Source organism: Bufo bufo, chromosome 5, assembly GCF_905171765.1.
Source record: "Bufo bufo chromosome 5, aBufBuf1.1, whole genome shotgun sequence".
NCBI lineage: Eukaryota > Metazoa > Chordata > Amphibia > Anura > Bufonidae > Bufo > Bufo bufo.
This window is the reverse complement of record NC_053393.1, coordinates 246644930-246672190: the sequence shown is the minus strand read 5'-3', so window position 1 is coordinate 246672190 and position 27261 is coordinate 246644930. Positions and strand designations below refer to the sequence as shown.

Here is a 27261-nt window from a genome sequence, read left to right as displayed (position 1 = left end):
GTAACATACTTTGTTTCTGCTCTGTCAGTCCTAGATTAAATGGGGACTGCAGTCAAGAATGGCGCCGCACTACTCTTGACACCAGAGTCTAGCAGTATTGAGCAGGGAAAGAGGCAGAGGTTTGCAGTAATGTGGCTTGACACTTACTAATATTTCCACTTCCCTGATCAGCCTCTAGTAAGCTATGTGGTCAGCAAGCACTTATTACAGTGTTCGGCTCCCTTCACACCATGCAAGAAAAGCCAAGTGCTGTAACGAATGTCTGTCTCTCCTCACCACACAACCAAGCAGTGACAAAATGAACAGAGTAACTGGAAGTCGCTCAGAATACGTAGCCCACCTGGTGCACAGCACGCATATAAGTGCAGGGCGGGTAGGGATCAAAGGATAAAAGTCTGTTTTATTGGCACTGCCAACTATGCAGCCTATATAACTGATCACTGAAGGTGTTTCATACAATATCGTGTTTTCCTAAAACCTGTGTGCGCCTTATAGTCTGAAACACACTGTGATAACCAACTCTGATAAGTATGTTTGGGCCTATATTGAGTTACTGACTGTAAAACGGTTCATGTTCATTGTACAGTGGCTGACCTGAATCTGACTACATAGAAATTGTCATATGATAAAAGTCCCATCTGCTAAGTACTACATGGACCATGCACCATAATGGTGGCACAGCTCCTTTACATTACAACTACCTAAAATGCTGATGAGGAGGACTATGTCTAGCTTCAATCAATGCCCATCTCCCCCACGCTCATTGACACTCGACTGTGCAGCGGCAGGTATAAATTCACTGTCCATGCTTTGCTGTCACATTTGCATTTCTCCACGAGCCTCCATCACAAAAAGTGAAACGAAATGAATGTGAACAGAAGCAGCATAGCTGTCTTTTACAGCTTCAAGTGTAGGCATAGTACACTGCTCAAAAAAATAAAGGGAACACAGATCTGAGTTAATTAAATATTCTTCTGAAATACTTTGTTCTTTACATAGTTGAATGTGCTGACAACAAAATCACACAAAAATTAATAAATGGAAATCAAATTTTTCAACCCATGGAGGTCTGGATTTGGGGTCACACTCAAAATTAAAGTGGAAAAACACACTACAGGCTGATCCAACTTTGATGTAATGTCCTTAAAACAAGTCAAAATGAGGCTCAGTAGTGTGTGTGGCCTCCACGTGCCTGTATGACCTCCCTACAACGCCTGTGCATGCTCCTGATGAGGTGGCAGACGGTCTCCTGAGGGATCTCCTCCCAGACCTGGACTAAAGCATCTGCCAACTCCTGGACAGTCTGTGGTGCAACGTGACGTTGGTGGATAGAGCGAGACATGATGTCCCAGATGTGCTCAATTGGATTCAGGTCTGGGGAACGGGCGGGCCAGTCCATAGCATCAATGCCTTCGTCTTGCAGGAACTGCTGACACACTCCAGCCACATGAGGTCTAGCATTGTCTTGCATTAGGAGGAACCCAGGGCTAACCGCACCAGCATATGGTCTCACAAGGGGTCTGAGGATCTCATCTCGGTACCTAATGGCAGTCAGGCTACCTCTGGCGAGCACATGGAGGGCTGTGCGGCCCTCCAAAGAAATGCCACCCCACACCATTACTGACCCAATGCCAAACCGGTCATGCTGGAGGATGTTGCAGGCAGCAGAACATTCTCCACGGAGTGTCCCGAGTCTGTCACATGTGCTCAGTGTGAACCTGCTTTCCTCTGTGAAGAGCACAGGGTGCCAGTGGCGAATTTGCCAATCTTGGTGTTCTCTGGCAAATGCCTAATGTCCTGCACGGTGTTGGGCTGTAAGCACAACCCCCACCTGTGGACATCGGGCCCTCATATCACCTTCATGGAGTCTGTTTCTGACCGTTTGAGCAGACACATGCACATTTGTGGCCTGCTGGAGGTCATTTTGCAGGGCTCTGGCAGTGCCCCTCCTGTTCCTCCTTGCACAAAGGCGGAGGTAGCGGTCCTGCTGCTGGGTTGTTGCCCTCCTACGGCCTCCTCCACGTCTCCTGATGTACTGGCCTGTCTCTTGGTAGCGCCTCCATGCTCTGGACACTACGCTGACAGACACAGCAAACCTTCTTGCCACAGCTCGCATTGATGTGCCATCCTGGATAAGCTGCACTACCTGAGCCACTTGTGTGGGTTGTAGACTCCGTCTCATGCTACCACTAGAGTGAAAGCACTGGCAGCATTCAAAAGTGACCAAAACATCAGCCAGGAAGCATAGGAACTGAGAAGTGTTCTGTGGTCACCACCTCCAGAACCACTCCTTTATTGGGGGTGTCTTGCTAATTGCCTATAATTTCCACCTGTTGTCTATCCCATTTGCACAACAGCATGTGAAATTGATTGTCACTCAGTGTTGCTTCCTAAGTGGACAGTTTGATTTCACAGAAGTGTGATTGACTTGGAGTTACATTGTGTTGTTTAAGTGTTCCCTTTATTTTTTTGAGTAGTGTATATACACACTATATAGAGAACATATGGAGACACACGTTTTAATCATTGAATTCAGGTGTTTAATTCAGGCCCATTGCCACAGGTGTATAAAATCCAGCATCTAGCAATGCAGTCTACCTTTACAAACATTTGCGAAAGAATGGATCACTCTAAAGAGCTCACTGAATTTGAGTATGGTACTATAATAGGATGCCACCACTGCAACATGCTTATCTATGTAAAAGTAAACCATTGGGTGCCTGGTGTAGAGGTGCAACTTTTTAGCGAATTTGTAAAAAGGTTAAAATCTGACCAAGGAAAACATCTGCACGGAGTTTTTATGTTTTCCCTGTGTTTGTGTGGGTTTCCTCTGGTTTAATCCCACACTCCAAAGACATACTAATAGGGAACTTAGATTGTTAACCCACCTTGGGACAGCAAGCGACAATAATGTCTGTAAAGCACTGCCGAATATGTCAGCACTATATAAGTGAGTTAGGCTACTTTCACACTAGCGTTCGGGGCTCCGCTTGTGAGCTCCGTTTGAAGGCTCTCACAAGCGGCCCCGAACGCATCCGTACTGCCCCAATGCATTCTGAGTGGATGCGGATCCGCTCAGAATGCATCAGTCTGGCAGCTGCTTGCAGCGTTCGGGTGTCCGCCTGGCCGTGCGGAGGCAAGCGGATCCGTCCAGACTTACAATGTAAGTCAATGGGGACAGATCCGATTGAATTTGACACTATATGGCTCAATTTTCAAACGGATCCGTCCCCCATTGACTTTCAATGTAAAGTCTGGACGGATTCGTCTGAAGCTACTTTCAGACTTAGAATTTTTTCTACAATATAATGCAGACGGATCCGTTCTGAACAGATCCCAAGTCTGCATTATATGAGCGGATCCGTCTGGGCAGACCCCAGACGGATCCGCTCTGAACGGTAGTGTGAAAGTAGTCTAAAATAAACAAAATAAATTTCAGTGTCTTGTTCCTATTATCAGCTGATTACCAGCTCCCCCTCCCCCTGCTAATGCCTTTTCCCCATCCAGGACGGATCAACTCTGCAGGAGGATCATATTACACATGTTTATGGAGAGGGGAGGGAGGAGGACTGAGCAGGATCTGAGGAGATACAGACACACACAGAAGTCGACTGTACAGCTACATAGGTCCGTTATAGCTCAGTGCTTCATTCATAAGCACACAGGTCAGTACTTCTCTGAAATGTCCTCCATTATCCTGGGGCTGCTTTTAAGTGTAAGAGATTCTTCATTATTTACTGTGTGTGCAGTGGATAGGAGCTAGTCTCTACCTACCATGTCTGAGAGAACTGCAAACTAGACAATCACTAGAGGAAAAATGTAAAGAAAAATGACAGATACAAGTCATATAATGGCCAGAGATAGTGTCATTCCTTATGCACATACACTGTACTATTGATTAATGCAAAGTTTGTTGAAAGCTTAATAACGCTTTAAAAGTGCTCTAATCTGAAATCCTGACCTCGCTTTCACTCCAAAAGTGGCGAGGCTAACCAAATATCGTGAAAGTGTGCACCAAATGTCACAAGCAGGCATCACTTGCGTTTTTTAAATGCAATAAAGATGGCGTAGCAAATTTGATAAATGACCTCCTCCCCCCATATTGCTGACTTAATTACTATAGGTCTTCAAATCTCTGACATTAACATCAGCACAAAAACTGGATCCAGAAGCTCCATGCCATCTGTTTCCATGGCCGAGCATCTGCATGCAAGCCTTACATCACTAAACACAATGCCAAGCATTGGATGGAGCCATTGGACTCTGGAACAGTGGAAACATGTTCTGACAAGTGACAAATCCCACTTCTCTATCTGGCAGTCTCATGGATGAGTTTGGCAAATGTCAGGAGAAAGTTACTTGCCTGCCTGCACTGAAAAGTTTGGTGGAGGAGAGCTAATGCTATGAGGTCATTTTTAAGGGGCTGGCCTGGGCCTCCAGTGAAGGGAAGTCTTAATACTTCAGCAAGATATTTTGGACAATCATATGCCTCCAAATTTTGGGAACAGTTTGGGGAAGTACCTTTTAGGTTCCAGCATGACTTTACCCCAGTGCACAAAGCAAGTTCCATAAAGGCATGGCTGGATGAGTTTGGTGTGGAAAAACTTGAGTGGCCCACACAAAGCCCTGACCTCAACCAAATTGAACATCTTCATGACGAACTAGAGCCAGCCAAGCCCTCTTATTCAACATCAGTGTACAAGGCGACGTTTCGGCTCACTACTGGAGCGAAACGTCGCATTGCCTGTATGGGTGAATAAACTTTTTTTGCATTTTTTACTCCATGGAGTGCTGCCCGTTTTTCTATTTCTATATACTGGGTTTGCTTATCCCCATTGGGCCAGTTGCACCCTCCTGTTTTTTCATTAGACGGTGCTGCCACTTTTTTCTTTTCTCTCTCTCTCTCTCTCTCTCTCTCTCTATATATTTATATATATATATATATTTATTTAAAAGATCTCATGAGTCAAAGGTGAAGAGGATAATAGAATAATAAATAAAAAATAATATATATATATATATTAACTGACAGGCCACATATGCTATCAAAGTGTACATTGGGGCAGGTCAATTAAATATAGTTTACACCGTTCTATTTCTACGCCAAGCTGTGCTATTTCCATTGACATTGCTTCACTACGACCGTTCTATTATAGAAACTACTTCACTGTGAACGCAGGCCCAGTGAAAAAAGTCATCTAAGTAAAACCAGCTTCAAAAGCACCGCCAGGGGTCTGCAATGAAGTGATGAGTGCTACAGATGGTGTGAATGATATGCAGAGAATTGTACTTATTACTACACATCCACGGCTGGACGTTATCTGGATCACTTGTGAGCTGACATTATTATTGCCGCTCGTCTCTCTACTTGTGATATCCTGCATTACTTTCATGTGGGCTTAAATACACAGGATGCAGTCGTGGACGTGACTCCAACATGATCCTTCAGTCGCATTATATTCAAACAATGCCTCAACTAATAAACGCCACTATTACTGTGTCATCAGGTACTGTACATAGACTGTGCCACAGGTCATCATCTCTAAACCACTTTATACATTGGTCATATGCTATTTTATAGGTGTAATATGGCCAGGTTATTGCTTCCCTTGTTATGTGCACGTCCGTCCAGCTTTCACCTTTTTCTCACTTGCAGATGCATATTAAATAACCATGCGGCCCACTGAGTTGTGCTACATTCTGCAGGATGCAAGGTCAGAACATGTAAAGCTTATGATCATTTTGATTTCCACATGGTGTCCTAAGCCTTTTCCTACTTTTCTTGGCCTCTCAATGAGCTGCATTAAATTTTTCATCCTCCACTGTGAAAACTTACCCCAACTCAATTCTAAACAGCTACGGACCCATAGCCACACATTAAAAGTTTTGATCTGTGGGGTCCAAGTTCTGAGACCCTAACCGATGGCGAGAACGAGGAGAAAGAAGCTCCTTGCTGCTGAAGACAGACTCTCTGTCTATGAGCCTGTCTCTGGTCAGTCTTCAGCAGCAAGAAAAGAGTTATGTGCGCTTTTGTGCTTCTTTCTACTCTTTGTAGCAATTGGCCTGGGTCTCCACACTCAGACCCTCACTGATCAAAGCCTTTGATATGTCACTGACACATCAAAAGCTTTTTCATAACTTAACACACCGCGAACATCTTCATAAAAGAGGTGTACACAGAGGGTAAGAGTAGTAGAATTGTAAGGCAGCTCTCACCTGCGGTGGTTAGATCACCTGTTGTGCACGGATGCCGCACCTGGATGCGGTAAAATCCAGAAAATAGTGAAGAAATATCCGGCTCAGTTCAGGTGAAGTATTGTAACTTTATTCCAGCGTTATAAAATCCGTATACAAGTGTAAATCGACGCGTTTCAGACCTCTTAGATATGTCGGTCCTTCCTCATGACAAAGCCGGATATTTCTTCACTATTTAGAGGGTAAGAGTAGGACCACGCAGAGCTGTGCCATTACATTTAACCATGCAGTTTTGTGGGTAAAATCATCCGGCCATATAACTATCAATTTAAAAGCCACAGTAGCTGCATTTGCCGTGGTTCCACCTTCATCTCAGCCACATCAGTGCCACCCCATGTGGCGCTACCCAAATATTGCCCATTTTCACTGAGTTACATCATCACAACAAACCACAACTGTACACGTCATAAATCAATCACTTGGACTGCTATTACATCTGCCATTTCTACAATTTGCGCAAAATCAAAGACAAACTGAACCCAGTGCGGTTACACAAAACTGTGTACAAATTCTGCAGGCGATCATCATAAATGGAGCAAGGTCTTCAATCTTTTCTTTTAATGTCTAACAATGGAGTGACAACAAATGACAAGATTAAGATTTTATTACAATCATAGAAAAAGTTTCTTCACCAACTGTATCTATAGGTTTGTGAGTGATCATGGAAAAACCTATGGGGTTAATAAACCTGTAGCTACACAATTATTTATTGCTAGGTTTGCCTGCAGTGAGACTTGCTTTGATCACATATCACTCGCATCCTATCCTGGGATGACCTTCTCTGTAAGGCATGCTCCGCTGCTCCACAGTGCCCTAAATATTCACTTTACAAACAGTAAGGCAGCTAATAGGGTAACACCCTATTAATCAGGATTAGAAGCGCGCTATTTTGCCAGTACAATGTTCTACATGACACCACTGTACAACAATGAAAGATTCCTAGCAGGGGCGTAACTATAGTTCATAGAGCCCCACAAAAAGGTACAATATTCTGGCACCTGACTGGGCCCCCAAACTTCTGGGCCCTATAAGTACAATGGTTGCTATAGCTATAGTTATGCCCATGATTCCTAGGTAGTACAAACTAGTTTTCTGTAAATACACCCAGACGTCGGCTTCACAGGACTGCAGGTTTACATGAACTCACTACATCATAGGAATCTATGTAGGGAGCTCCGGTAACTAAATCCGCAGTTGGTCCTGGACACACCACTGGAATATGAACTTCCGAATCTGGGCATTTGTAGCCAGTCTCAATATGTGTAAAATAACAGAAAATGTTATGAGCAGTGGGTGTGGAACCACTACACCAGGCATGGCCAACCTGTGTCTCTCCAGCTGTTGTAAAACTACAATTCTCACCATGCCCTGCTGTAGGCTGATAGCTGTTGGCAGTCCGGGCATGCTGGGAGTTGTAGTTTTGCAACATCTGGAGAGCCTCAGGTTGGCCATCCCTGCACTACACCAACCAACAGATTTGACTTTGAGCAAATCCTAAGGGCGCTATCTTGGCAGTCCCTGATTTTCACCCTTTAACCCTTATACAGGTATCTGGTCTTCGCTGCAGGGGAGCCGCCAGGCTGCTACCTTCTGGAGTAGTCCTTGTGTGGTTGACAGCTGACTCACATGGGTCAGAGACACTGGTGTGTGGCACCACGAAGTCAGGCAGAATCATAGTCAGGGCCAGACCGAGGTCATGGCAAAGAGCAAAGAGTCAATACGGTAATCAAGCAGAGGTCAGATCGGGGGGTGTCAGGCACGGAGTGCGCCATAACAGGAAACAGCTTTTTCCAGCTGTATATAAATTGCTAAGATTGCTATTTACCCGTTGGGGGGAGACTTAGTAAGCAAAATTTGCGAGAATTGTGTCTTAAAGGGTTTCTATCACTTCGTATGACATAATTAGCTCTCAGACACTAGCGATCCGCTAGTGTCTGCTTTGGCCAACCATCCTAATATAACAGCTTTTGGGGCAGCCGTTTTGCTAAAAAAATAACTTTTATAAATATGCTAATGAGCCTCTAGGTGCTATGTGGGCGTCATTAGCACCTAGAGGCTCCGTCTACCTTCATACACAGCCACCGCCCAGCGCGTCCCTCCAGCCCGCCCATCTCCTGCTGAATGCGATCCTCCGTGTGACGCAACGGACGAATTCTCGCGCATGCGCCGTGCGCGGCTGTATTCGGCGCATGCGCAGTGAATGTCTGACCGCTTCCCTGCTCAGACATCTCCACTGCGCCTGCGCCGATGACGTCATAGTGCTCCAAGGAACAGGCGCAGTGGAGATGTCTGAGCAGGGAAGCGGTCAGACATTCACTGCGCATGCGCCGAATACAGCCGCGCACGGCGCATGCGCGAGAATTCGTCCGCTGCGTCACACGGAGGATCGCATTCAGCAGGAGATGGGCGGGCTGGAGGGACGCGCAGGGCGGTGGCTGTGTATGAAGGTAGACGGAGCCTCTAGGTGCTAATGACGCCCACATAGCACCTAGAGGCTCATTAGCATATTTATAAAAGTTATTTTTTTAGCAAAACGGCTGCCCCAAAAGCTGTTATATTAGGATGGTTGGCCAGAGCAGACACTAGCGGATCGCTAGTGTCTGAGAGCTAATTATGTCATACGAAGTGATAGAAACCGTTTAATTTACACCAAAAAAATTGCATACATGATTTGCACCACATTTATTATGCATTTTGTGCCTCTCTCAACAAGGAGGGTGACCTAGTAAGAGGTGTAGATTATGAAGAAAGGGCATGGATTATGATGTGCCGACGTGTTTCAGAATTGTGCCAAAATTTTATTGCATAATTGTGTACAAAGTAACCAGACCAATAGGTGATATAAACTTACTCAAAAGTTTCTAAAGATGCACCACAATTATCATCCAACAGAAGGCGCTGTAATAAATTTGCAGCATCTTAGACTGTCTACATTGCCTAAATATTAGGAAATCTGCCCCACTGGCTCTCAATATGCATGCGACTGGCGTGATGCCCAAACCTCTTTGGCAGCCAATTGGCAACTATTTACATGACCCAAACGCTAACGATCCACAGCATCATTACTCATTGAAACCCATTCACATGGAAATGTTACTACAACGGTGCGCGGATAAAACTGTTTTGTTGTCTATAAAATGGCTTACTATAAGTGAAAATAGTGTTGCCTGTTGTTGCACTTGCATTAACTATTTCCTTACTATTTGCAAATTAGTAATGAGTGTTGAACTGTCATTAACAGCATTCGATTTTCTATAAGATCACTTAATTACATGTAAAACACAGCCACAATATTTGCATTCTCTATCTACCTGCACATTGTGCTTGGGTAGTCTGAGACAATCCCCCTGTTCTCGTAATGTCCACAATTGCTCACGTTCGCAGCGCTAGCCATTGCGCACACTGTGTATTGTGGTAGGACATATGAGCAACAGAGAGGAACACGTGGGTGATACCGGTGCAGGAGTTGTGGGCAGTGTATGAGTTGAGTTGGATCTGTGGACGGTCTGTGTGCTGTGGAGTCTTAGGATGAGATATGGGTACATGAAGATCTGTCGCAGATTTCAAAATCTGCATTCCAGAACATCTTCAAAAAACAGATGTACTCTCCATTTTCGCACGCTGTCACTTGTCCAGATACATGGGAACTGATTGCCATAAATATACATGGAGCCCTGTCCACATTTTAGCCATGACATATGAGAGACACCTTATTCATTCACTTCAGTGTGGTCTAGACACATGGTCTCCAGCTGCGTCTGTCTTCCTGCTACCTATTCTACCTCCTCTTATCCTGCGGCATAGTATCTGAAGATGGCCTGCGTGCCAAAACGTTATACGATATGAATATTGCCGCAAGTCAAATAAAAACCTGAGTCAACCTAATTGCAAACCGAATAAGCTGTCGTTTTATTCTTTACTGAAGACGGGGTTGGAACCCTCCTAACAGAGTGCGACAAAGAATTAGCTGAATCTACTCTTCCATATGGCTATGGCTGTAACAAATTATTATCACTCCCCCTTTATTTATATCCTGTTCCTTTTTTAAACAATCCTTCCTATTGTAAGTCATGGCTTTATCCAACAAATGATTGGAATACCCTATCCAAAAGACTCTTTTTCAATGCTTACTGTCCCCACTTACAAATTACCCATACGGGACCGCTGCTTTTACATGATTAGGGTGGAAAGTACTGAAACGTGATAAAGAATTAGTAGCCTTGGGTTTCCTAAATCCAGTCATAATCCAAACTCCATCTTCTACCTTCACCGACACATCTAAAACCTCCATCTGTCTTATATGACCTCAATTCTGGTCATTCAAATACTCCACAAATTCTTGGAAATGTAGTTCTGTACCTGACAACACTAGAAAATACAGAAACAGTTTGATGTAACTCACATAAGGATTATTTACCGAAAACACATATTCATCTTCAAAAACCGCCAGGTATAAATTGGTAAATGTACATGAAACTGGTGTCCCCATAGCAGTTCCTGTTTTCATATCAACCACTTATCGATGTTCTGTAAATCCTGGTGGACTGACTGGATCCCTAATCCATGAGTGAGTTATACTGGTATAAAGACTATCTACACCTACAGATGCCAACTTGTACCCTTCCTACTAATAAAACTCATTAAGAGCCATCAAAATCTCATTAGTGTCTTTCCAATAAAACAGAATGCCCCTAAGTGTAGGACGTAATAGCCAGTCCATGATGGGACCTATACATGTAATGATTGGGTCTCCTGGAGGGTAAAAAATACCAACTGGGCTTAACAAGATACATAAGATACATTTTTTCCGCCAATTTTTTTGACAGAAAACCATTTTCCACATATTTCCATAACAACGACTGAAGTTGTCTCTGATGTTTAAATGTTGAATCAGATGGTAACACCTCATATGTGACCCCTGTCTTTCAGCTTCAGGTTTTACAATATTTTAACTTATTCCTAGACTTCTTTTACCTACACTCAAATCTGTTTGTAAAACAAGTCAAGATTGCTCCCAGCCAGCAAGTGAGGGTTAAAAGTGGACTTCAGACCACCCATGAATATTCCTACGGTCACTATATCATTTTTTTTTACTACACCATTATCTTCCTCCTGCTTCTACGACCTGTTCATCTTTATGTCCAAGTGCCGCATATTTTAAGATTGGTGAGTTCCGCTACTTTTTAATATGGACACAGTTTTTAATGGACTGTTTGGGCTCAGCGCCAGCAAGTCTACGCTGATACTCCATATATATGACTTTCGTTCACGTGGCAGCGCTGACTGGATTTCTTTAAGTGGGGAGCATATAACAGTGAATTTTTCCAGCGTTTTTTTTTATAAATTTTAAAGTCCAGTTGCGAGTTTACAATCAAGGTCAGACTAACTTTATCCTTGAAGTTATCAACAAATGAAGCACTGAATACAGCAATGTTCTAAAAGGTCATTGAAATGCTAAAGTCCTTTTATGGACAGACGTAAAAGGCAAACAATGCAGCCATAGAGCGAGCAAATATACGAGGAACTCTAAATGAGAGGGCATTAGAGGAATTCCTGTCCTCATCTGGCCGGGAAATCGAATACACAGAGCAGCAACACAGCAGTCTACCATTATCAGACACCCCAGGTACTGGATATGATCCCCTGTACATCTCACATAACCCAGTCTTGACTTCCAGACTGGAGACTTGTAGCGCATGCTGGCAGGCCAGCCCCCCGCCGTGCTCCGCAGAACCCCTGAGGACAGAAATCATTTTCATATGGACATGACAGGCTTCTTGGGGGTAACACAAATTGTAATGAGAGAAGCTGCATTAAAGATTGTATATCTGTGAAATTCCAGTGTACCCTACGGACTGTGAATAACGTATGATACTTCATACTTGCTTCGTAACTGAACTGGCCAGAAATGATGAGTTTAGAAATTTCCAATATTGCTTTATTCTTCTCATTCTCAATTCTGATAGCATGGGGTAAAGGGCAAAGAACCAGGACAGAAACAGGGTTCATGAAGATTTCTTTCCTCTTGTACTATGGCAACGTCTGCAGAGTGGTCCACTGACATACTCCAGTCCTCTGCACATGTAGCTCTATGATAGGCAAATTGCGGATCCGCAAAACACGGATGCTGCCAGTGTGCGTTCCATAATTTGCTATACTTTTTCTGCAGCCCCCGGAACTGAGCAATGGATGGGGACAGCACATGGAGTGCTGTCTGCATCTTTTGCGGCCCCATTTAAGCGAATGGGTCCGCATCCGAGCAGCAAAAAATGCAGCTTGGATGCGTAACAGAAACATATTTGTGTGCATGAGCCCTTAGACCTCCTGGGCAAATGGTATTTGTTTCAACCATAGATGTTCTTTTATGCGACAATGTTGTTTTCCTTTATATACGTGGAGGGTCATTTATTATACTGAAAAACGCCTATATTAGGCATATTTAAGGCAGCAACGGTTAGTCCAGCGGCGTAGAACAAGGTCTAAATGTAAGACAGAAGGAAGCTGTCTTATATTTAGAACTGGCGCTGGATGTGCCAAAGTTACGTAGAGGCCGGCGCTTCTTCATAACTTTGGCAGATCCTTCACTAGCGCAGGGCCTTTATTAAGACCGATGTCTAAAATGCTGGTCTTAATAAATGTCCCCCTAATGTTTCTTTTGGTATATCTATTTGTACGCGGATCCATCTGACAAATGCATTGAAATACCGGATCCGTTTCTCTGGTTTCATCGGGAAAAACGGACTCGGTATAGATTTTTTTTTAGCATTTTTAAAGGTCTGCGCATGCACAGAACGGAAATCCGGATCCATTTTGCCGTTCTTCAGTTTTTTCCACGCGAGTGCAATTCATTTTGCACGCGCGTGAGAAAAAACTGAATGTGGTAACCAGACCCAAACCCGGACTTCTTCACTGAAGTTCGGGTTTGGGTTAGGTGTTCTGTAGATTTTAATATTTTCCCTTATAACATGGTTATAAGGGAAAATAATAGCATTCTTAATAAGTAAATTACAGATGGAGGGGTTAAAAAAATTAAATAAAAAATTTAACTCACCTCATCCACTTGTTCGCGCTGCCCGGCTCGTCTTCTTTCTTCTTCTTCTTTGATGACCATGGTGATGGATCATGTGACGGACCATGTGATGAGCGCAGTGACTTCACCAAAGGTCCTTTTCCTCCCAGGTCATCAAAGAAGAAGAAAGAAGACGAGCCGGGAAGCGCGAACAAGTGGATGAGGTGAGTTTAATAATTTTTTTATATTTTTTAACCCTTCCATCCGAAATTTACTTAGCATTCTGTATTAAGAATGCTATTATTTTCCCTTATAACCATGTTATAAGGGAAAATAATAATGATCGGGTCCCCATCCAGATCATCACCTAGAAACCATGCGTGAAAATCGCTCCGCATCCGCACTTGCTTGCGATTTTCACGCAGCCCCATTCACTTCTATGGGACCTGCGTTGCGTGAAAAATGCACAAAATAGAGCATGCTGAGATTTTCACGCAACGTACAAGTGATGCGTGAAAATCACCGCTCATGGGCACAGCCCCATAAAAATGAATGGGTCCGAATTCAGTGCGGGTGCAATGCGTTCACCTCACGCATTGCACCAGCACGGAAAACTCGCCTGTGTGGGCCTTAATGTCGGATCAGGAACTAATACACTTCAATGTAAATTAATGCCGGATCTGGCATTCCGGCAAGTGATCAGTATTTTTGGCCGGAGAGAAAATTGCAGCATGCTGCGGTATTTTCTCCGTCCAAAAAACTTAAGAGGGACTGAACTGATGCATCCTGAACGTAATGCTCTCCATTAAGAATGCATTAGGATAAAACTGATCTGTTTTTTTCCGGTATTGAGCTCCTGTGACAGAACTCAATACCGGAAAACAAAAACGCTAGTGTGAAAGTACCCTTAGTTTCGGAGCATGTGATATACTGCACAAGTACATGTGTGGAGCCGCAGGGTAAAATAGGGGGGAGTGACACCACTTTTATTATATGCTGTTTGTTAATACTCTGCTTAGGACAAACCAGGGGGTAACAAAAATACACACGTCCGTAGTGTATTGCGGATCCGCAATACACCCGGCCGGCACCCCCCATAGAACTGCCTATTCTTGTCCGCAATTGCGGACAACAATAGGACATGTTCTATTTTTTTGCAGAGCCGCGGCCCGGAAGTTCGGAGCCGAAGCCTGGAAGTTCAGGGCCGCGCTCTGGAAATGTGGATGCGGAGAGCACATAGTGTGCTCTCCGCATCTCTTCCGGCCCCATAGAAAATTAATGGGTCCGCACCCATTCCCAATATTGAGGAACGGATGCGGACCCATTTGCGGACGTGTGAATGAACCCTAAACATAACAAGATACTGGATAATAAAAATAAATAAAGGAAAAATAAAAAGGAGCAATATAGAATATGCAAAGACCACTCCCCTGACAAAACGCATGACTACAATATTATATCAAGTATGGTACTGCAATAGCCGTCAGATAAAGGACTGTTTTTAAATAATTACAAGGATGACGCTTCATGCGTCAATAATTATTTCCGTCTGGTAAAGGAGGTGAAGCTAATTATGCACAGAGAAGGGGCAAACCCTCAGATATAACAGGAAAAGGTAAGTCTCTCATTTAGACCGGAACCTGTATATCCACTCTGTTTCTTTTTGGAGGATTCTACTACGGTCCCAGTCATCTTTTCTGGCGGATTTTTGCCACTCTTAGGCCCCATTCACACATCCACAAAGTGTTTTGCAGATCCACGGATCTGCAAAACACGGACACCGGCAATGTGCGTTCCGCATTTTGCAGATTGCACATCGCCAGCACTAATAGAATATGCCTATTCTTGTCTGTAATTGCGGACAAGAATAGGACATGTTCTATTTTTTTCGGGAACGGAAATGCGGACCCGGAAGTGCGGGTCCGCATTTCCGGAGCAGGGCCGCACGTCGTGCAGCCCCATAGAAATGAATGGGTCCGCAATTCCGTTCCTCAAAATGCGGAACGAAATTTTGGACGTGTAAATGGGTCCTTAGGCCCCTTTCACACAAGCGATTTTTCCGCGCGGGTGCAATGTGTGACGTGAACGCATACCACCCGCACTGAATCCTGACCCAGTCATTTAAATGGGTCTGTGTACATGAGCGTTTTTTTTTTACGCATCAGTTCTGCGTGATAATCGCAGCACGTTCTATATTCTGCGTTTTTCACGTAGCCCTGCTCCCAAGTGAATGGGACGTCAGTGTAAGGCCGAATGCACACGGCGTGTTTCGCGGCCGAGAGCGGTCTGTGGTATGCCGGGCTGGATTCCTGTTCAGAGCAGGAGCGCATGGCGTCATTGGTTGCTATGACGCCGTGCGCTTCATGCCGCCGCTGCACTATAGTAATACACTGGTATGATCTATACGAGTGTATTACTGTACAGCAGCGGCAGCATGAAGCGCACGGCGTCATAGCAACCAATGACGCCATGCGCTCCTGCTCTGAACAGGAATTCAGCCCGGCATACCACGGACCGCTCTCAGCCGCGGAACACGCCGTGTGCATTCGGCCTAAAACTAATTGCACCTGGATGCAGTCGGGATGCGATGCGTTTTTCACTGATGGTTGCTGGATGTTGTTTGTAAGTCTTCAGGTTTTTTTTTCACATGCGTGAAAAACGCATCAAAACTGATAGCACCCACGCGGAAAAAACTGACCGAACTTGCGTGTAAAATCATCAGTTTTTTCCTGAACAGATCCTGAGAGAATCCATAACGCTCGTGTGAAAGAGGCCTTAGGCTCCATTCACACGTCCGCAATGTGTTTTGCGGATACACGGAGCCGCGGATCCGCAAAACACGGAAAGCGGCAATGTGCGTTTCGCATTTTGCGGACCGCACATTGCCGGCACTAATAGAATATGCCTGTTCTTGTCCGCAATTGCGGACAAGAATAGGACATGTTCTATTTTTTTGCGGAACGGAAGTGCGGACCCGGAAGTACGGATCCGCAATTCCGTGTCCGGGCTGCCCCATAGGAATGAATGGGTCCACAATTCCATTCCGCAAAATGCAGAACGAAATTGCGGACGTGTGAATGGAGCCTTAAATTGTTAATCCTTATTTATATTAGCTGCTGGCCCCGCAGCAAATGTGTGGACTGGTATTAACCCATTGTGCACAGCATGTTTTTTTGTTGCCATTATTGATTTTGTATTGTACTGTATATTATTTGTATTCATTTTATCTGATTGCATTTGAAATATAAGCCTACAGAATTCCGCCATTATTATACATATATAATTTACTAATATACTTCAATTATCAGAGGTGAAGGTCTCTGGTCCTGGCACCTCCACTTCAAAATCAAAGTCTAAGCCAGCCCCTATCTCTGTCTCATCCTTGGCCATGGCAGAGAAGGGGCTGACTTGGATATTGAAGCAGCAAGTCATCTGGCCATGTAAACTGGTACAATCACAAGCCATAATTGGAGTGGAGGGGAACAATAATAGTCCTACCGGTATTACCAATGCCATGTTCCTGACTGCACTACCAAACAGCCTCAATAGGTTTCTCCTGCAGGTCACTTTGTCTGCACTGTATACATTTTATATAGGTATTGTGACACAGTGAGAGGTTTGGTCTGGGAAAACAGGTATTTTCCTCCCAATATGTGCTGCCGGGCTGATTTACAGCCAGGTGAGGTCAAATACCGGATCGGATTTTAAGTGCCGGTCCGGGTTTTGGCAGCACCTGGCTGTCCTGAAATAGGCAGCTGGGCTCAGAAGCGAGATCTCTGTGTTAGGATCTGGGAGCCTTGTGTCTGGATAAAGGCTTGCTACCTGTTTGGCATGAAAACAGGTTGGTGCTGCAATGCTCAAGGACTCTTTGAGGCAGAATTGCCGCATGGTGTGAATTACCACCAACACCGCAATGTGACTTTTTGCTTGTTTATGACTGCTTGTTTTGTCACTTGCCTAAAGTGTGAATGAGGCCTCATGCACACGACCGTTGTTGTGTTCCGGTCCGCAAAATGGGGTTCCGTTGTTCCGTGATCCGTTTCCATTTTTGATTCAGTGTGTCTTCCTTTATTTTTGGAGGATCACCAGACATGAAGGAAAGTAAAAAAAAGTCCTATGCAAATGATAGGAAAAAAACAGACGCGGATGACAATCTTGTGTGCCTCCGCGTTTTTTCACGGTCCCATTGACTTGAATGGGTCCGCAAACTGTTTTCCGTGAAAAAAATAGGACAGGTTATATTTTTTTGACGGACTGGAACCACGGATCACGGACGAGGATGACAAACGGTGCATTAGCCGAGTTTTCAACGGACCCATCTAAAGTCAATGAGTCCGCAGAAAATCACGAAAAACGGAACAACGGACACGGAATGAAACAACGGTCATGTGCATGAGGCCTAAAGCACTGAACTGTTCGATCCAAAGAACTTGTTGTTGCCTCTATACTGCGTCCGCTAATCCTATCTACCAGAGCGAAACCCCACATTATAGATAGCGTTGCCTCCCTGTCTTAGTCACCCTCATTCATCTATAGAGCACAATTTCTATATACGTTCCTGCAGAGTATATAACTGTAAATAGGCACATAACCACGCAGCCAGTCACTAGTAGCAGCACTTACCTGCTGTATATACTAATATGGAGCAGAATTAAAAAAAGGTAAGTATATGGGCGCGAAGGGAAGCATACTTACCTGCTCTCCAACGCTGGCTCCCAGCTACTGCGCTTTCCGGCCTCCGCTGCTCCACTCAGGTCCCTGTGTGTAAACTTCCATTTTGACAGCGTTGCAGCCAGTCACTGGCTGTAGCAGTGATTTGCCCGCTTGTGTCATAAAAAAAATGGTCACATGATGCAAGGAAAGCAGGTCACCGCTGTAGCCAGTGATTGGCTGCAGCAGCGTCAAACCAAAATTTTACATCTTGGGATCTGAGTGGAGCAGTAGAGGCCGGAAAGCGCAGGAGCCAGGAAGCAGTTAAGTATGCTTACCTTCTCAGGTGTGCCCTGGGGATGTTCCAAATCCCCCCCCCCCGAAAGTGTGCCATGGGAAGCTTAGTAGTGGAATAGGTGCTCCCAGACATAAAGCTGCCAGTGGCCCCAGAAATGCCAAATCCGCAAAAAAATAGAACATGTCCTATTCTTGTATGAAATTGCGGACAAGAAAAGGCATTTTCTATGAGAGTGCCAGCGATTTGCGGTCCGCAAAATGCGGAACGCACATTGCCGATGTCCGTGTATTGCGGATCAAGACACATACGGACGTGTGAATGGACCCTAAAGCTACAGCATGAGGTCACTTCTTATCAATTGGATACTGCTGAGACATTGATTCCCACCCCTTCCCCACCCCCCTAAAAAGGGTCAGCCTCGCCTTTATATGGAAATGATGGCAGGATCTGACCAGATATCAGATGCCACATTACTGCCTCATTCTACTATCACCATTTTTATCATCATCTCCGTCTTTTAGGTAAGAATTATAACATTAGATTTTCTCAGCTTCTGAACCAATGGCTAAGAAACTGGGCCATACCCCAAAGCTTTCATAAACCACACTGGGGTTGCCCTGCCAAGCCATGAACTGTCTCCATATAAACAAGTCAGGGAAAAGCTTGGCGAGACTAAATCCAGGCTTCTTGTGCCGTGCAATAGTCAGGCAGCAGCACTGGCACAACTCTCCTCAATGTACCTGTGAGTACGGAGGCCCCATCAGTAAAAATACCTCTAGGGGTTCAGCGAGGGGTACTGGCAGCCAGGACAGTCATCCCGGGTACAGGAGTGCTGCAAGCGGGCTACACCATGCCATCGGCACAGCCTTCAGGACCTGCTGTCACAGTGCATAGTCTGGCATAGGAAATGCCAATGCAAGGATTTGGGGGAGGTTGACATATGCCATATGAAAAGCACACCCAAGCTCTACCCGCTGCCTGCCTGTGCCACATTCTGCATTTCACCATACACACGGCCATGCCCCTATAGTCCTCAGGGATGGAAAGTGTAAAGTGTAAAGCAATGAACATCCCATAGAGACCTGTTACATGCCGCTAAGTCCAGCCAGCCCATGTTATATTTCAGGGAGGGCAAGGCCGTTTATATATGAATTTTGGCCATTCTGCCGCTCAGTAACCGCGTCCAAAGCAAGCAGTCAAGACATGACTAATTCATGTGATATAGCTGTGAACACGTACCAGTCCAGATTGAATTGCAGTCATGATGGGGACACGTTAGATGGGGGAATGCAGGTTCTCCATCACACAATGACTGCAGCTTTCCTCTGGCAAGATGCCACAATACCAGAAGTATAATCTATAAGCTCTTACACGGAGATCGCCCGCTGTGAAGGAGACACTCAGTGTCCTGTGTGTGACATGAAGGGGTTAACTGCAGCTCCACAAGGTAAGTTCACATGTGGCAGATTTGTTGCAGAAATCCATGGACATGCCAATGCCATTCACATGGAATTGGTTAGAAATCACATCTGCCCAGTGTGATATATAGGACATAGATCTTTCGTGGGGCAGCTGCACGGACGTGGAAGCGCTTAGAAGGGCTCCCGCGCCACAAAAGATAATACATGTCCTATACTTCACCCGGCATAAAGCCTGTTGATGTGGCCACAACTCTCACCCACACCGACCTGCTGCCCAGAACAACGATGGGGACGAGTGACAGCAGTAGCCATTGCTTGTCCTACTGCAGATGGAGTTTTCACCTCCTCTGACCAGCAGGCAATTATCGGGGACAAACGATTCGTTCCTGATAATTGCCTGCTCAGTAAATGCAACCAATGCAAACATAGGAAAGGCTACCGATGTCAGATAAGATGATAGCTGTGGTTAGGTGCACTTAGAGAAACTGGGTGCACTGAGCAGTGATGGCAGAGACAATGTGGTACCGAACATATGGTGCCTTCTAACAGAGGCATTCAATGTCTGATTGCTGGGTCTGACTCAGCGCCAATCGGCTGTTAGAAGGGGCTGCGGCACTTGGCGGATCCATTGGTGACAGGGCCTTTGTGCAGCTCAGTCGTATTCAGGTGAATGGCATTGAGCTGCAATACCAAGCACACCCACTGCATGATGTATAGCACTGTACTTAGTATACCGCACAGGCCCCTCTAACCAGCCAATCGGCAGGCGTGACGGAAGTCAGATCCCTCCAATCAGATATTGATGGCCTCTCCAATATTTCATTCCCGTAGAACTCCTTTAAAGGGGTTGGTGCTCAAACAATATGGATCACCTATCCAATGTGAGATTACTGGGGTCCCAGCAATCATGAGAACAGGGGACCTGGGTGAACTGAGCAACAGTGCACATGTGCCCACTGCTCCATTCACTTCTGTGGTAGTCCTGCGTACAGTGCACATGTGCCCACTGCTCCATTCACTTCTGTGGTAGTCCTGCGTACAGTGCACATGTGCCCACTGCTCCATTCACTTCTGTGGTAGTCCTGCAGACTGTGCACATGTGCCCACTGCTCCATTCACTTCTGTGGTAGTCCTGCGTACAGTGCACATGTGCCCACTGCTCCATTCACTTCTGTGGTAGTCCTGCGTACAGTGCGCTCCCATAGTAGTAAATGGAGCGGTGGTCTCACTCTGTTCACACAGGGGGCTGGGAACCATCAGCTATACTGTAGGTAGGTGATAAATGGGCCAAACCATTCAAAGCAATGTCTGTAGGGGGTATATCTGCAAGGACCACGCGGAGGTACAGTCTGGGCCCCAGACTTCTATGGGTGCTATATTAGGGCAGATCAGAAATTGACCTGTAATACAGTGGCGGTACATGATGGCGTACTTAGCTGGTGTGAGGTCTATAATGCACGGCTCTCACAGGTACAATGCTACAGCAGAGAGCTACTGTAAAGTCAGGTCGGAGGGCAGCTGGCACCGTTCATGGGTAGGGGGTTGTATACAGCAATTTTACCAGTTATGGGATTCTGGGCTATGTGGTTTGCAGTATAACTGGCGTCTCCCTCTGCCAGTCAGAAGTCACAGGCAGCATAGAGATGCCACCCCCTGCTGCCATAGGCTGCATTGATAATAATTGGGTAGTGGTGCATCCCTGACTATAACTGTGAAAGGAGGGAGTTGTTAGCCCCTCACCTATGTGCCCCTGCACTGATACAGCGCCTATGGCACACTGGTAGGAGATGAGATGGGTTTTCACACCCAGCGCTGATAAAGAACGTTCTGCAGAAACCATCTCAGCCCTGAGACAAGGACCAACTGGAAGCGTAAAACTCCCACAGCTCCTCCGGGCAGAGGAAGGACATGAACTCCTATCATCCTCAGTCTCATGTGCTCACAAGATGGGGCAGCACGAATGCTTCACACAGATGGTGCGGATGCCAGTGTCTATAATCCATCATGGTGTACACGTCCACGAGACCTTCTGTAAGGCCACATGCTCAGGGTGACCGGTATGACGTGCCGATTTTCCAAGCGGATTTTTGTGCAGCGTAATTCAGTGCAAGCTGGCCAGATGAGATTGTCTATGTGAATTCCCCCGCAGCGCGGCGTTAGAAATCTGTCAATTGTTTGTGCGGGTTTTCCACACAGATTTCACCCCTTGTAACACATGCGGGATTTGGTGCAGAAATTCACACGAAAATCCGCGTAAAGGACACTACTGTATGCACGTACCATAAGGGTAAATGCACGCGCTCAGGATTTATGTGCGGAGTATCTGCACTGAAATACGCAGGGAAATCCGTAAGGACAATTCGCATCAATAGGTGCGGATTTACATGCGGATTAGGTGCAGATTTTCTGCATACGGATTTGACTCTCTCTGCTGTGAAAGGAGAAAATCCGGTCAGGAAAAATAAAATAGACATGCTGTGGATTCTACAGTCCGCACCGCAGGTCAAAATCTGCATCGTGTGCATGAGAATTTCAAATTATCAGAGAATACAATGTGCATGACCTACCGTGCCGAAAATCTGCACGCAATCCTGATTGTGTACATTTAGCCTAAAGGGGCTCTGCGGACCAGGTGCTCATTTCAATTAACTTTATTTATAAAATCCCTTTGACAATATACCAAAATATTGACAAGCCTGGCATGTGATAATTCAGCTTGACAAGAGGAGCAGTGATGGCCAGCGAACACATGCAGGCTGCCATCTTTAGTAAGGTAGACTCACCCGTCCGGCGATGCACAGGTAAGCCCTTACCTGTGCCGGGAGCCGGTCTGAAATCAAATGCAGTCACTGGGAGCAGGCAGTTCCAAGAACAGCAGCCGGGGGCCTTCATCGGGCTGTTCTCGGAACTGCATTTGATTTCACACCGGCTCCCGGCACAGGTAAGGGCTTACCTGTTCATTGCCAGATGGGTGAGTCTACCTTACTAAAGATGGCAGCCAGCATGTGTTCGCTGGCCATCACTAAAGAGGAGTATTTGAGTATCCAGTCCTGGAGTAAGAATAAATATCGGCGATGTCCATATGAAATGGACAGTCCTCATGTACACAGAACCTGTCAGCTCTCCTAAGGCTACTTTCACACTGGCGTTTTGGCTTTCCGTTTGTGAGATCCGTTCAGGGATCTCAGAAGCGGTCCAAAACGGATCAGTTTTGCCCTAATGCATTCTGAATGGAAAAGGTTCCGCTCAGAATGCATCAGTTTGCCTCCGTTCCGTCTCCATTCCGCTCTGGAGGCAGACACTAAAACGATGCTTGCAGCGTTTTGGTGTCCGTCTGACGAAACTGAGCCAAACGGATCCGTCCTGACACACAATGTAAGTCAATGGGGACGGATCAGTTTTCTATGACACAATCTGGCACAATAGAAAACGGATCCATCTTGGCTATGTTAAAGATAATACAAACGGATCCGTTCTGAGCGGATGCATGCGGTTGTATTATCTGAACGGATCCGCACCAAAGTAGCCTTACATGTCTGCTTTTAGCAAATAGCTAATTGCAATTCTGGAGCATCTTTCTGAACTCTGCATTGTACCATTCTTCTGTTAATCCTCCTAGAAATGTATAAACTGGCAATTGGGTGTTACCCTTCCCCTTGTCAAAGGAGTGACCCTAAAGGTACGGCCGCACGGTCATGTTTCGGTATGCAGTTTTTGAAGCCAAAAAAGAGAGAATTGATATCCGTCCTTTATACTTTCTCTCCTTTTATGATCCACTCTTCATTTCGGCTTCAGAACCTGCATGCAGAAACCTGGCCGCGAGGCTGCACCCTAACACAGATCTGTCAGCAGCGATGGAACTGATCAATGTGTTCATCCATTTCTAGCAGGAATAACAGAGGACCTGCATCATGCCGTTACAAGGCCAGTCTCACATAGTCACAGCATTTTCTGGTTTTCTATTTTGGTATAAGAACATAGAAATGGAAAAGGGAAGCGCTGGCCCAGTAGATGACGGAGCCCACTGACGATAATGGGGGGTCCATTGGGTTCCCGCTATGGATTCTGTCCTTCTGCCGGACAAAACGCCTCTAGGTACTGCCATGCGGTCTTGCTTTCCAGCCGGCATCCTAGATGAATTGGCCCCAGAAGGGATGCTCCAGCATTGGTAACTTAGGGGGGATACAAGCATTCACTACAACAGCCATGCCAGGTGAGCAGAGCCATAGGGGGTCATTCCATAAAGTGCGCCACATTTCTCAATGTCACCATAGGCAGGGGTATGACAGGTAATGCCACATGGTTGGGCAGACTGGGGGTCACCTGGCACACAGCACTACAGAAGTATGGGAAGTGTCCAGAGTGACCCAGTGCCACCCTCTTACCATCTCGTGTCATCATGGTGATGCTCCAGAACCGCATAGCCAAAGAACGAGCCGGTGGGACCTCGGAAGAGCACGGGGTGATCCAGGTCTATATTGTAAGCCCCGGCCAGGCGGAGGGACAGCAGCGCCAGCAGCACTTCACAGGCGCCCGTGCGAACCCGCGGTCCTGCAGCCATCATCAGGTCCAGGGCAGGGATGCCAGCTATGAAAAGTCTCCAGGGGTGAAGTGAAGTGGTGGGAGTGGGCGACTTCTCCGCGGGCTCCTCTCACCAGTTCTGCAGGGCACTGTGAGGGAGTGGAGGACTGAAGAACTCCAGAACACTTCAGCGGGCACTGCTGCGGCGCGGGCGCCCTCTACCGTACCGTGTGGTGTAGTGCAGGAGGGACCAGGACCAGCATATTTCTGCCCTCTGTTTATGGATAGATTGGAAAGTCCGATATAAGTCATGGTCGGAGGCTCAGGGACCCTGCAAGAACATTTCTATGACAATGCTGCCCAGGGGGGAATCTGACAACTTAAAGTGGCCCCATGTTGTAGGCGGGTCCAAAATGACATAAGATGGGATAACAGATCAAAAATACGGCAGAACCAAATACCATAGTGCAGCACAATATACTGCCCCAGCAGACCCAAATACCACTGTGCGGCACAATATACTGCCCCAGCAGACCCAAATACCACTGTGCGGCACAATATACTGCCCCAGCAGACCCAAATACCACTGTGCGGCACAATATACTACCCCAGCAGACCCAAATACCACTGTGCGGCACAATATACTGCCCCAGCAGAACCAGATACCACAGTGCGGCACAATATACTGCCCCAGCAGAACCAGATATCACAGTGCAGCACAATATACTACCCCAGCAGAACCAGATACCACAGTGCAGCACAATATACTGCCCCAGCAGAACCAGATACCACAGTGCAGCACAATATACTGCCCCAGCAGAACCAGATACCACAATGTAGCACAATATACTGAACCAGAAGAACTAGATACCACAATGCAGCACTAAATACTGCCTTGTCAGAACCAGGGACCACAGTGCAGCACAATGTACTTCCCCAACAGAACCAGATTCCACAGTGCCAGACATCCCAAGTGTCCCTCTTTTGGAGGGACAGCCTCTACTTTTGACCCAAGACCCTCTGTCCCTCTTTGCTCCTTAAATGTCCCTCTTTTTCATATGAGGTATAGATTTGCATTACAACATTTACAATATTGACCCAGGAAGTGCGTTGTCTGGTTCCTATCTCTATATTAGAGTCTGCCTTGTATATTATTTCATTATTTGATGCAATTTGGATTTTTAGACTTTTTCAGAAAACTTTTTGTGCTATTGTGTAAAAGAAAACTATTGAGGTGTATAGATATGCAGGAATAATGGATCTTTCACAGTGAACCATAAGTGTTCCTCTTTGACTATCCAAAAAGTTAGAAGGTATGCAGTGCAGCACTAAATACTGGCTCAGCAGAACCAAATACTACAGTGCAGCACAAAATACTCCCACCTACAGTATTTAACTAGTATTTAACTGTATCATTGTCCTGAGGACGTCGATACAGTTGAATTCAGGAGGGCATCTGCGGCCATTGGCCAGGTGCAAAAGTGCCTGATGATCCTACATTAATGCTGAGAGCATCAGATCTTTATGTACCTGGCTGGCAGCCGTGAGGCGGGCTTGGGCAAACCTCTGGTGATCTGCCTACTGGTAAATTTCCCTGTAGGGTCTATGGCCAGTCCTCCCATGATCCTGCCTTACTAATATGCCAGTGTTTTACACAGTATTTATACCCACTTCTATACCAGTATAGTATAAAAGAAAATCCTCACTCCAGATTTATATGAGGATTTATAATGAACAATATTTTAGACAGCTAGCATCCAATGGTCAAACACTAAAGACATCCCCTTGATTTTGATAAGGGGGGGGGAGGGGTGCTGCATGCATAATATAGATAGCAGTGCTTTTGGTTAGCTTTGTTGAAGGGGGGGTTGACTTGGAGAATACAATAAGTATAGTGTATGTCAAGGTAAGAGTTTACTTGTGAGTTTTATTGATTGACAGTAGTGTAAACTTTTTTCTTTTACGCTGTTTTAACAAAAGGACACAAACAGGCAGGGCAGCCATCACTAATATGTGGACCCCATACCCATGAATGGTCAGGGCCTTTAGGCTTTCTACCCCAGCCATCCTGGATCTGGCAGGATAGTCCCGGATTAGGACGGCTTTCCCGTGGTCCTGAGATATTTCCCACTTTCAACTGTCTCTGTGTCCTGAGGGCTGAGATATGTCCTGCTTTCAATTGTCTCTGCATCTTGATACAGTTGAGGGGGACAGGGGGAGGCAGGGGGATTATGATCAATCCCCACCCTGTGTCCTCTTGTGTTCAGCCCAATAGGTGCAATTCCATCACTGCATCGTGCCTTTTGCTGGAAAGAACAGGATGAGCTACATTCACCGGGGGACGGGGCTAGGTGATTGTTATCTTTTTTTATTTTATTTACAATATAGTCTTCACTATTAAGGTGGGAGCTAAGGGAGCTATACTATTGTAAGGTGGGAATTAAGGGGACAGTGGACAGCACTACTTATGGGGCACGAGTCTGAATAATGTGTGGTGGCACTGAGGGTACTTAACTACTGTGTGGAGGCACTAAGGGGACATAATAACTGTGTGGGAGAACTAAGAGGACAAACCTACTGTCTAGGAGCACTAAGTGGGCATACTTACTGTGTGGGGACACTAAGGAGGCATACCTACTGTGTGGGAGCACCAAAGAGGCATAACTGCTGTGTGGGGAATGGGTAGGATTCGCCATGTATAGATTGGCATTGGGCAGAGTTAGAGGTGTGGATTAGTGTCAGAAAAGTTTTCTGTTTGGTGATCTTGTCCATCCTTAGGCTTTTAAAAGTTGGTAGGTGTGTAGAAGAGGGAGGTATGTAGAAGATTGAGGCTTGTGCAGTGAAATTAATGGGCCTTATAATAACAGGTCCATTAAGCAGATCTTCTGGGATGACTACTAGGTGAGAAGTGAGAGCTGACATGTGGGGTTGGGAACTTTTTATTTATTTACTTACTTGGTCCTTGATGGACCCAAGCAGTACAACTTATACTGTCCTGCTAGTGGCCCTGTGCATGGACCTGACCAGAAGTTGGCTGGTGTAAGGCATTGTTCACACTTCTGTTATGAAATATTCTATCATATACTGGATGAGAAGAAAAGGGCAGC

The 27261-nt window shown here is 45.8% G+C and overlaps 1 protein-coding gene across 1 annotated transcript in view; it reads right to left on the bottom strand.

Moving 5' to 3' along the window:
- Window positions 1-24415, bottom strand: part of ITGA9 (integrin subunit alpha 9) — a 447293-nt gene extending 422878 nt beyond the window's left edge. The window contains exon 1 of the mRNA XM_040433941.1: window positions 24019-24415. Coding sequence (XP_040289875.1) covers window positions 24019-24197 — 179 coding nt within the window. The 5' untranslated portion in view covers window positions 24198-24415. The remainder of the gene's footprint in view (window positions 1-24018) is intronic.
- Window positions 24416-27261: the final 2846 nt, after the last annotated feature.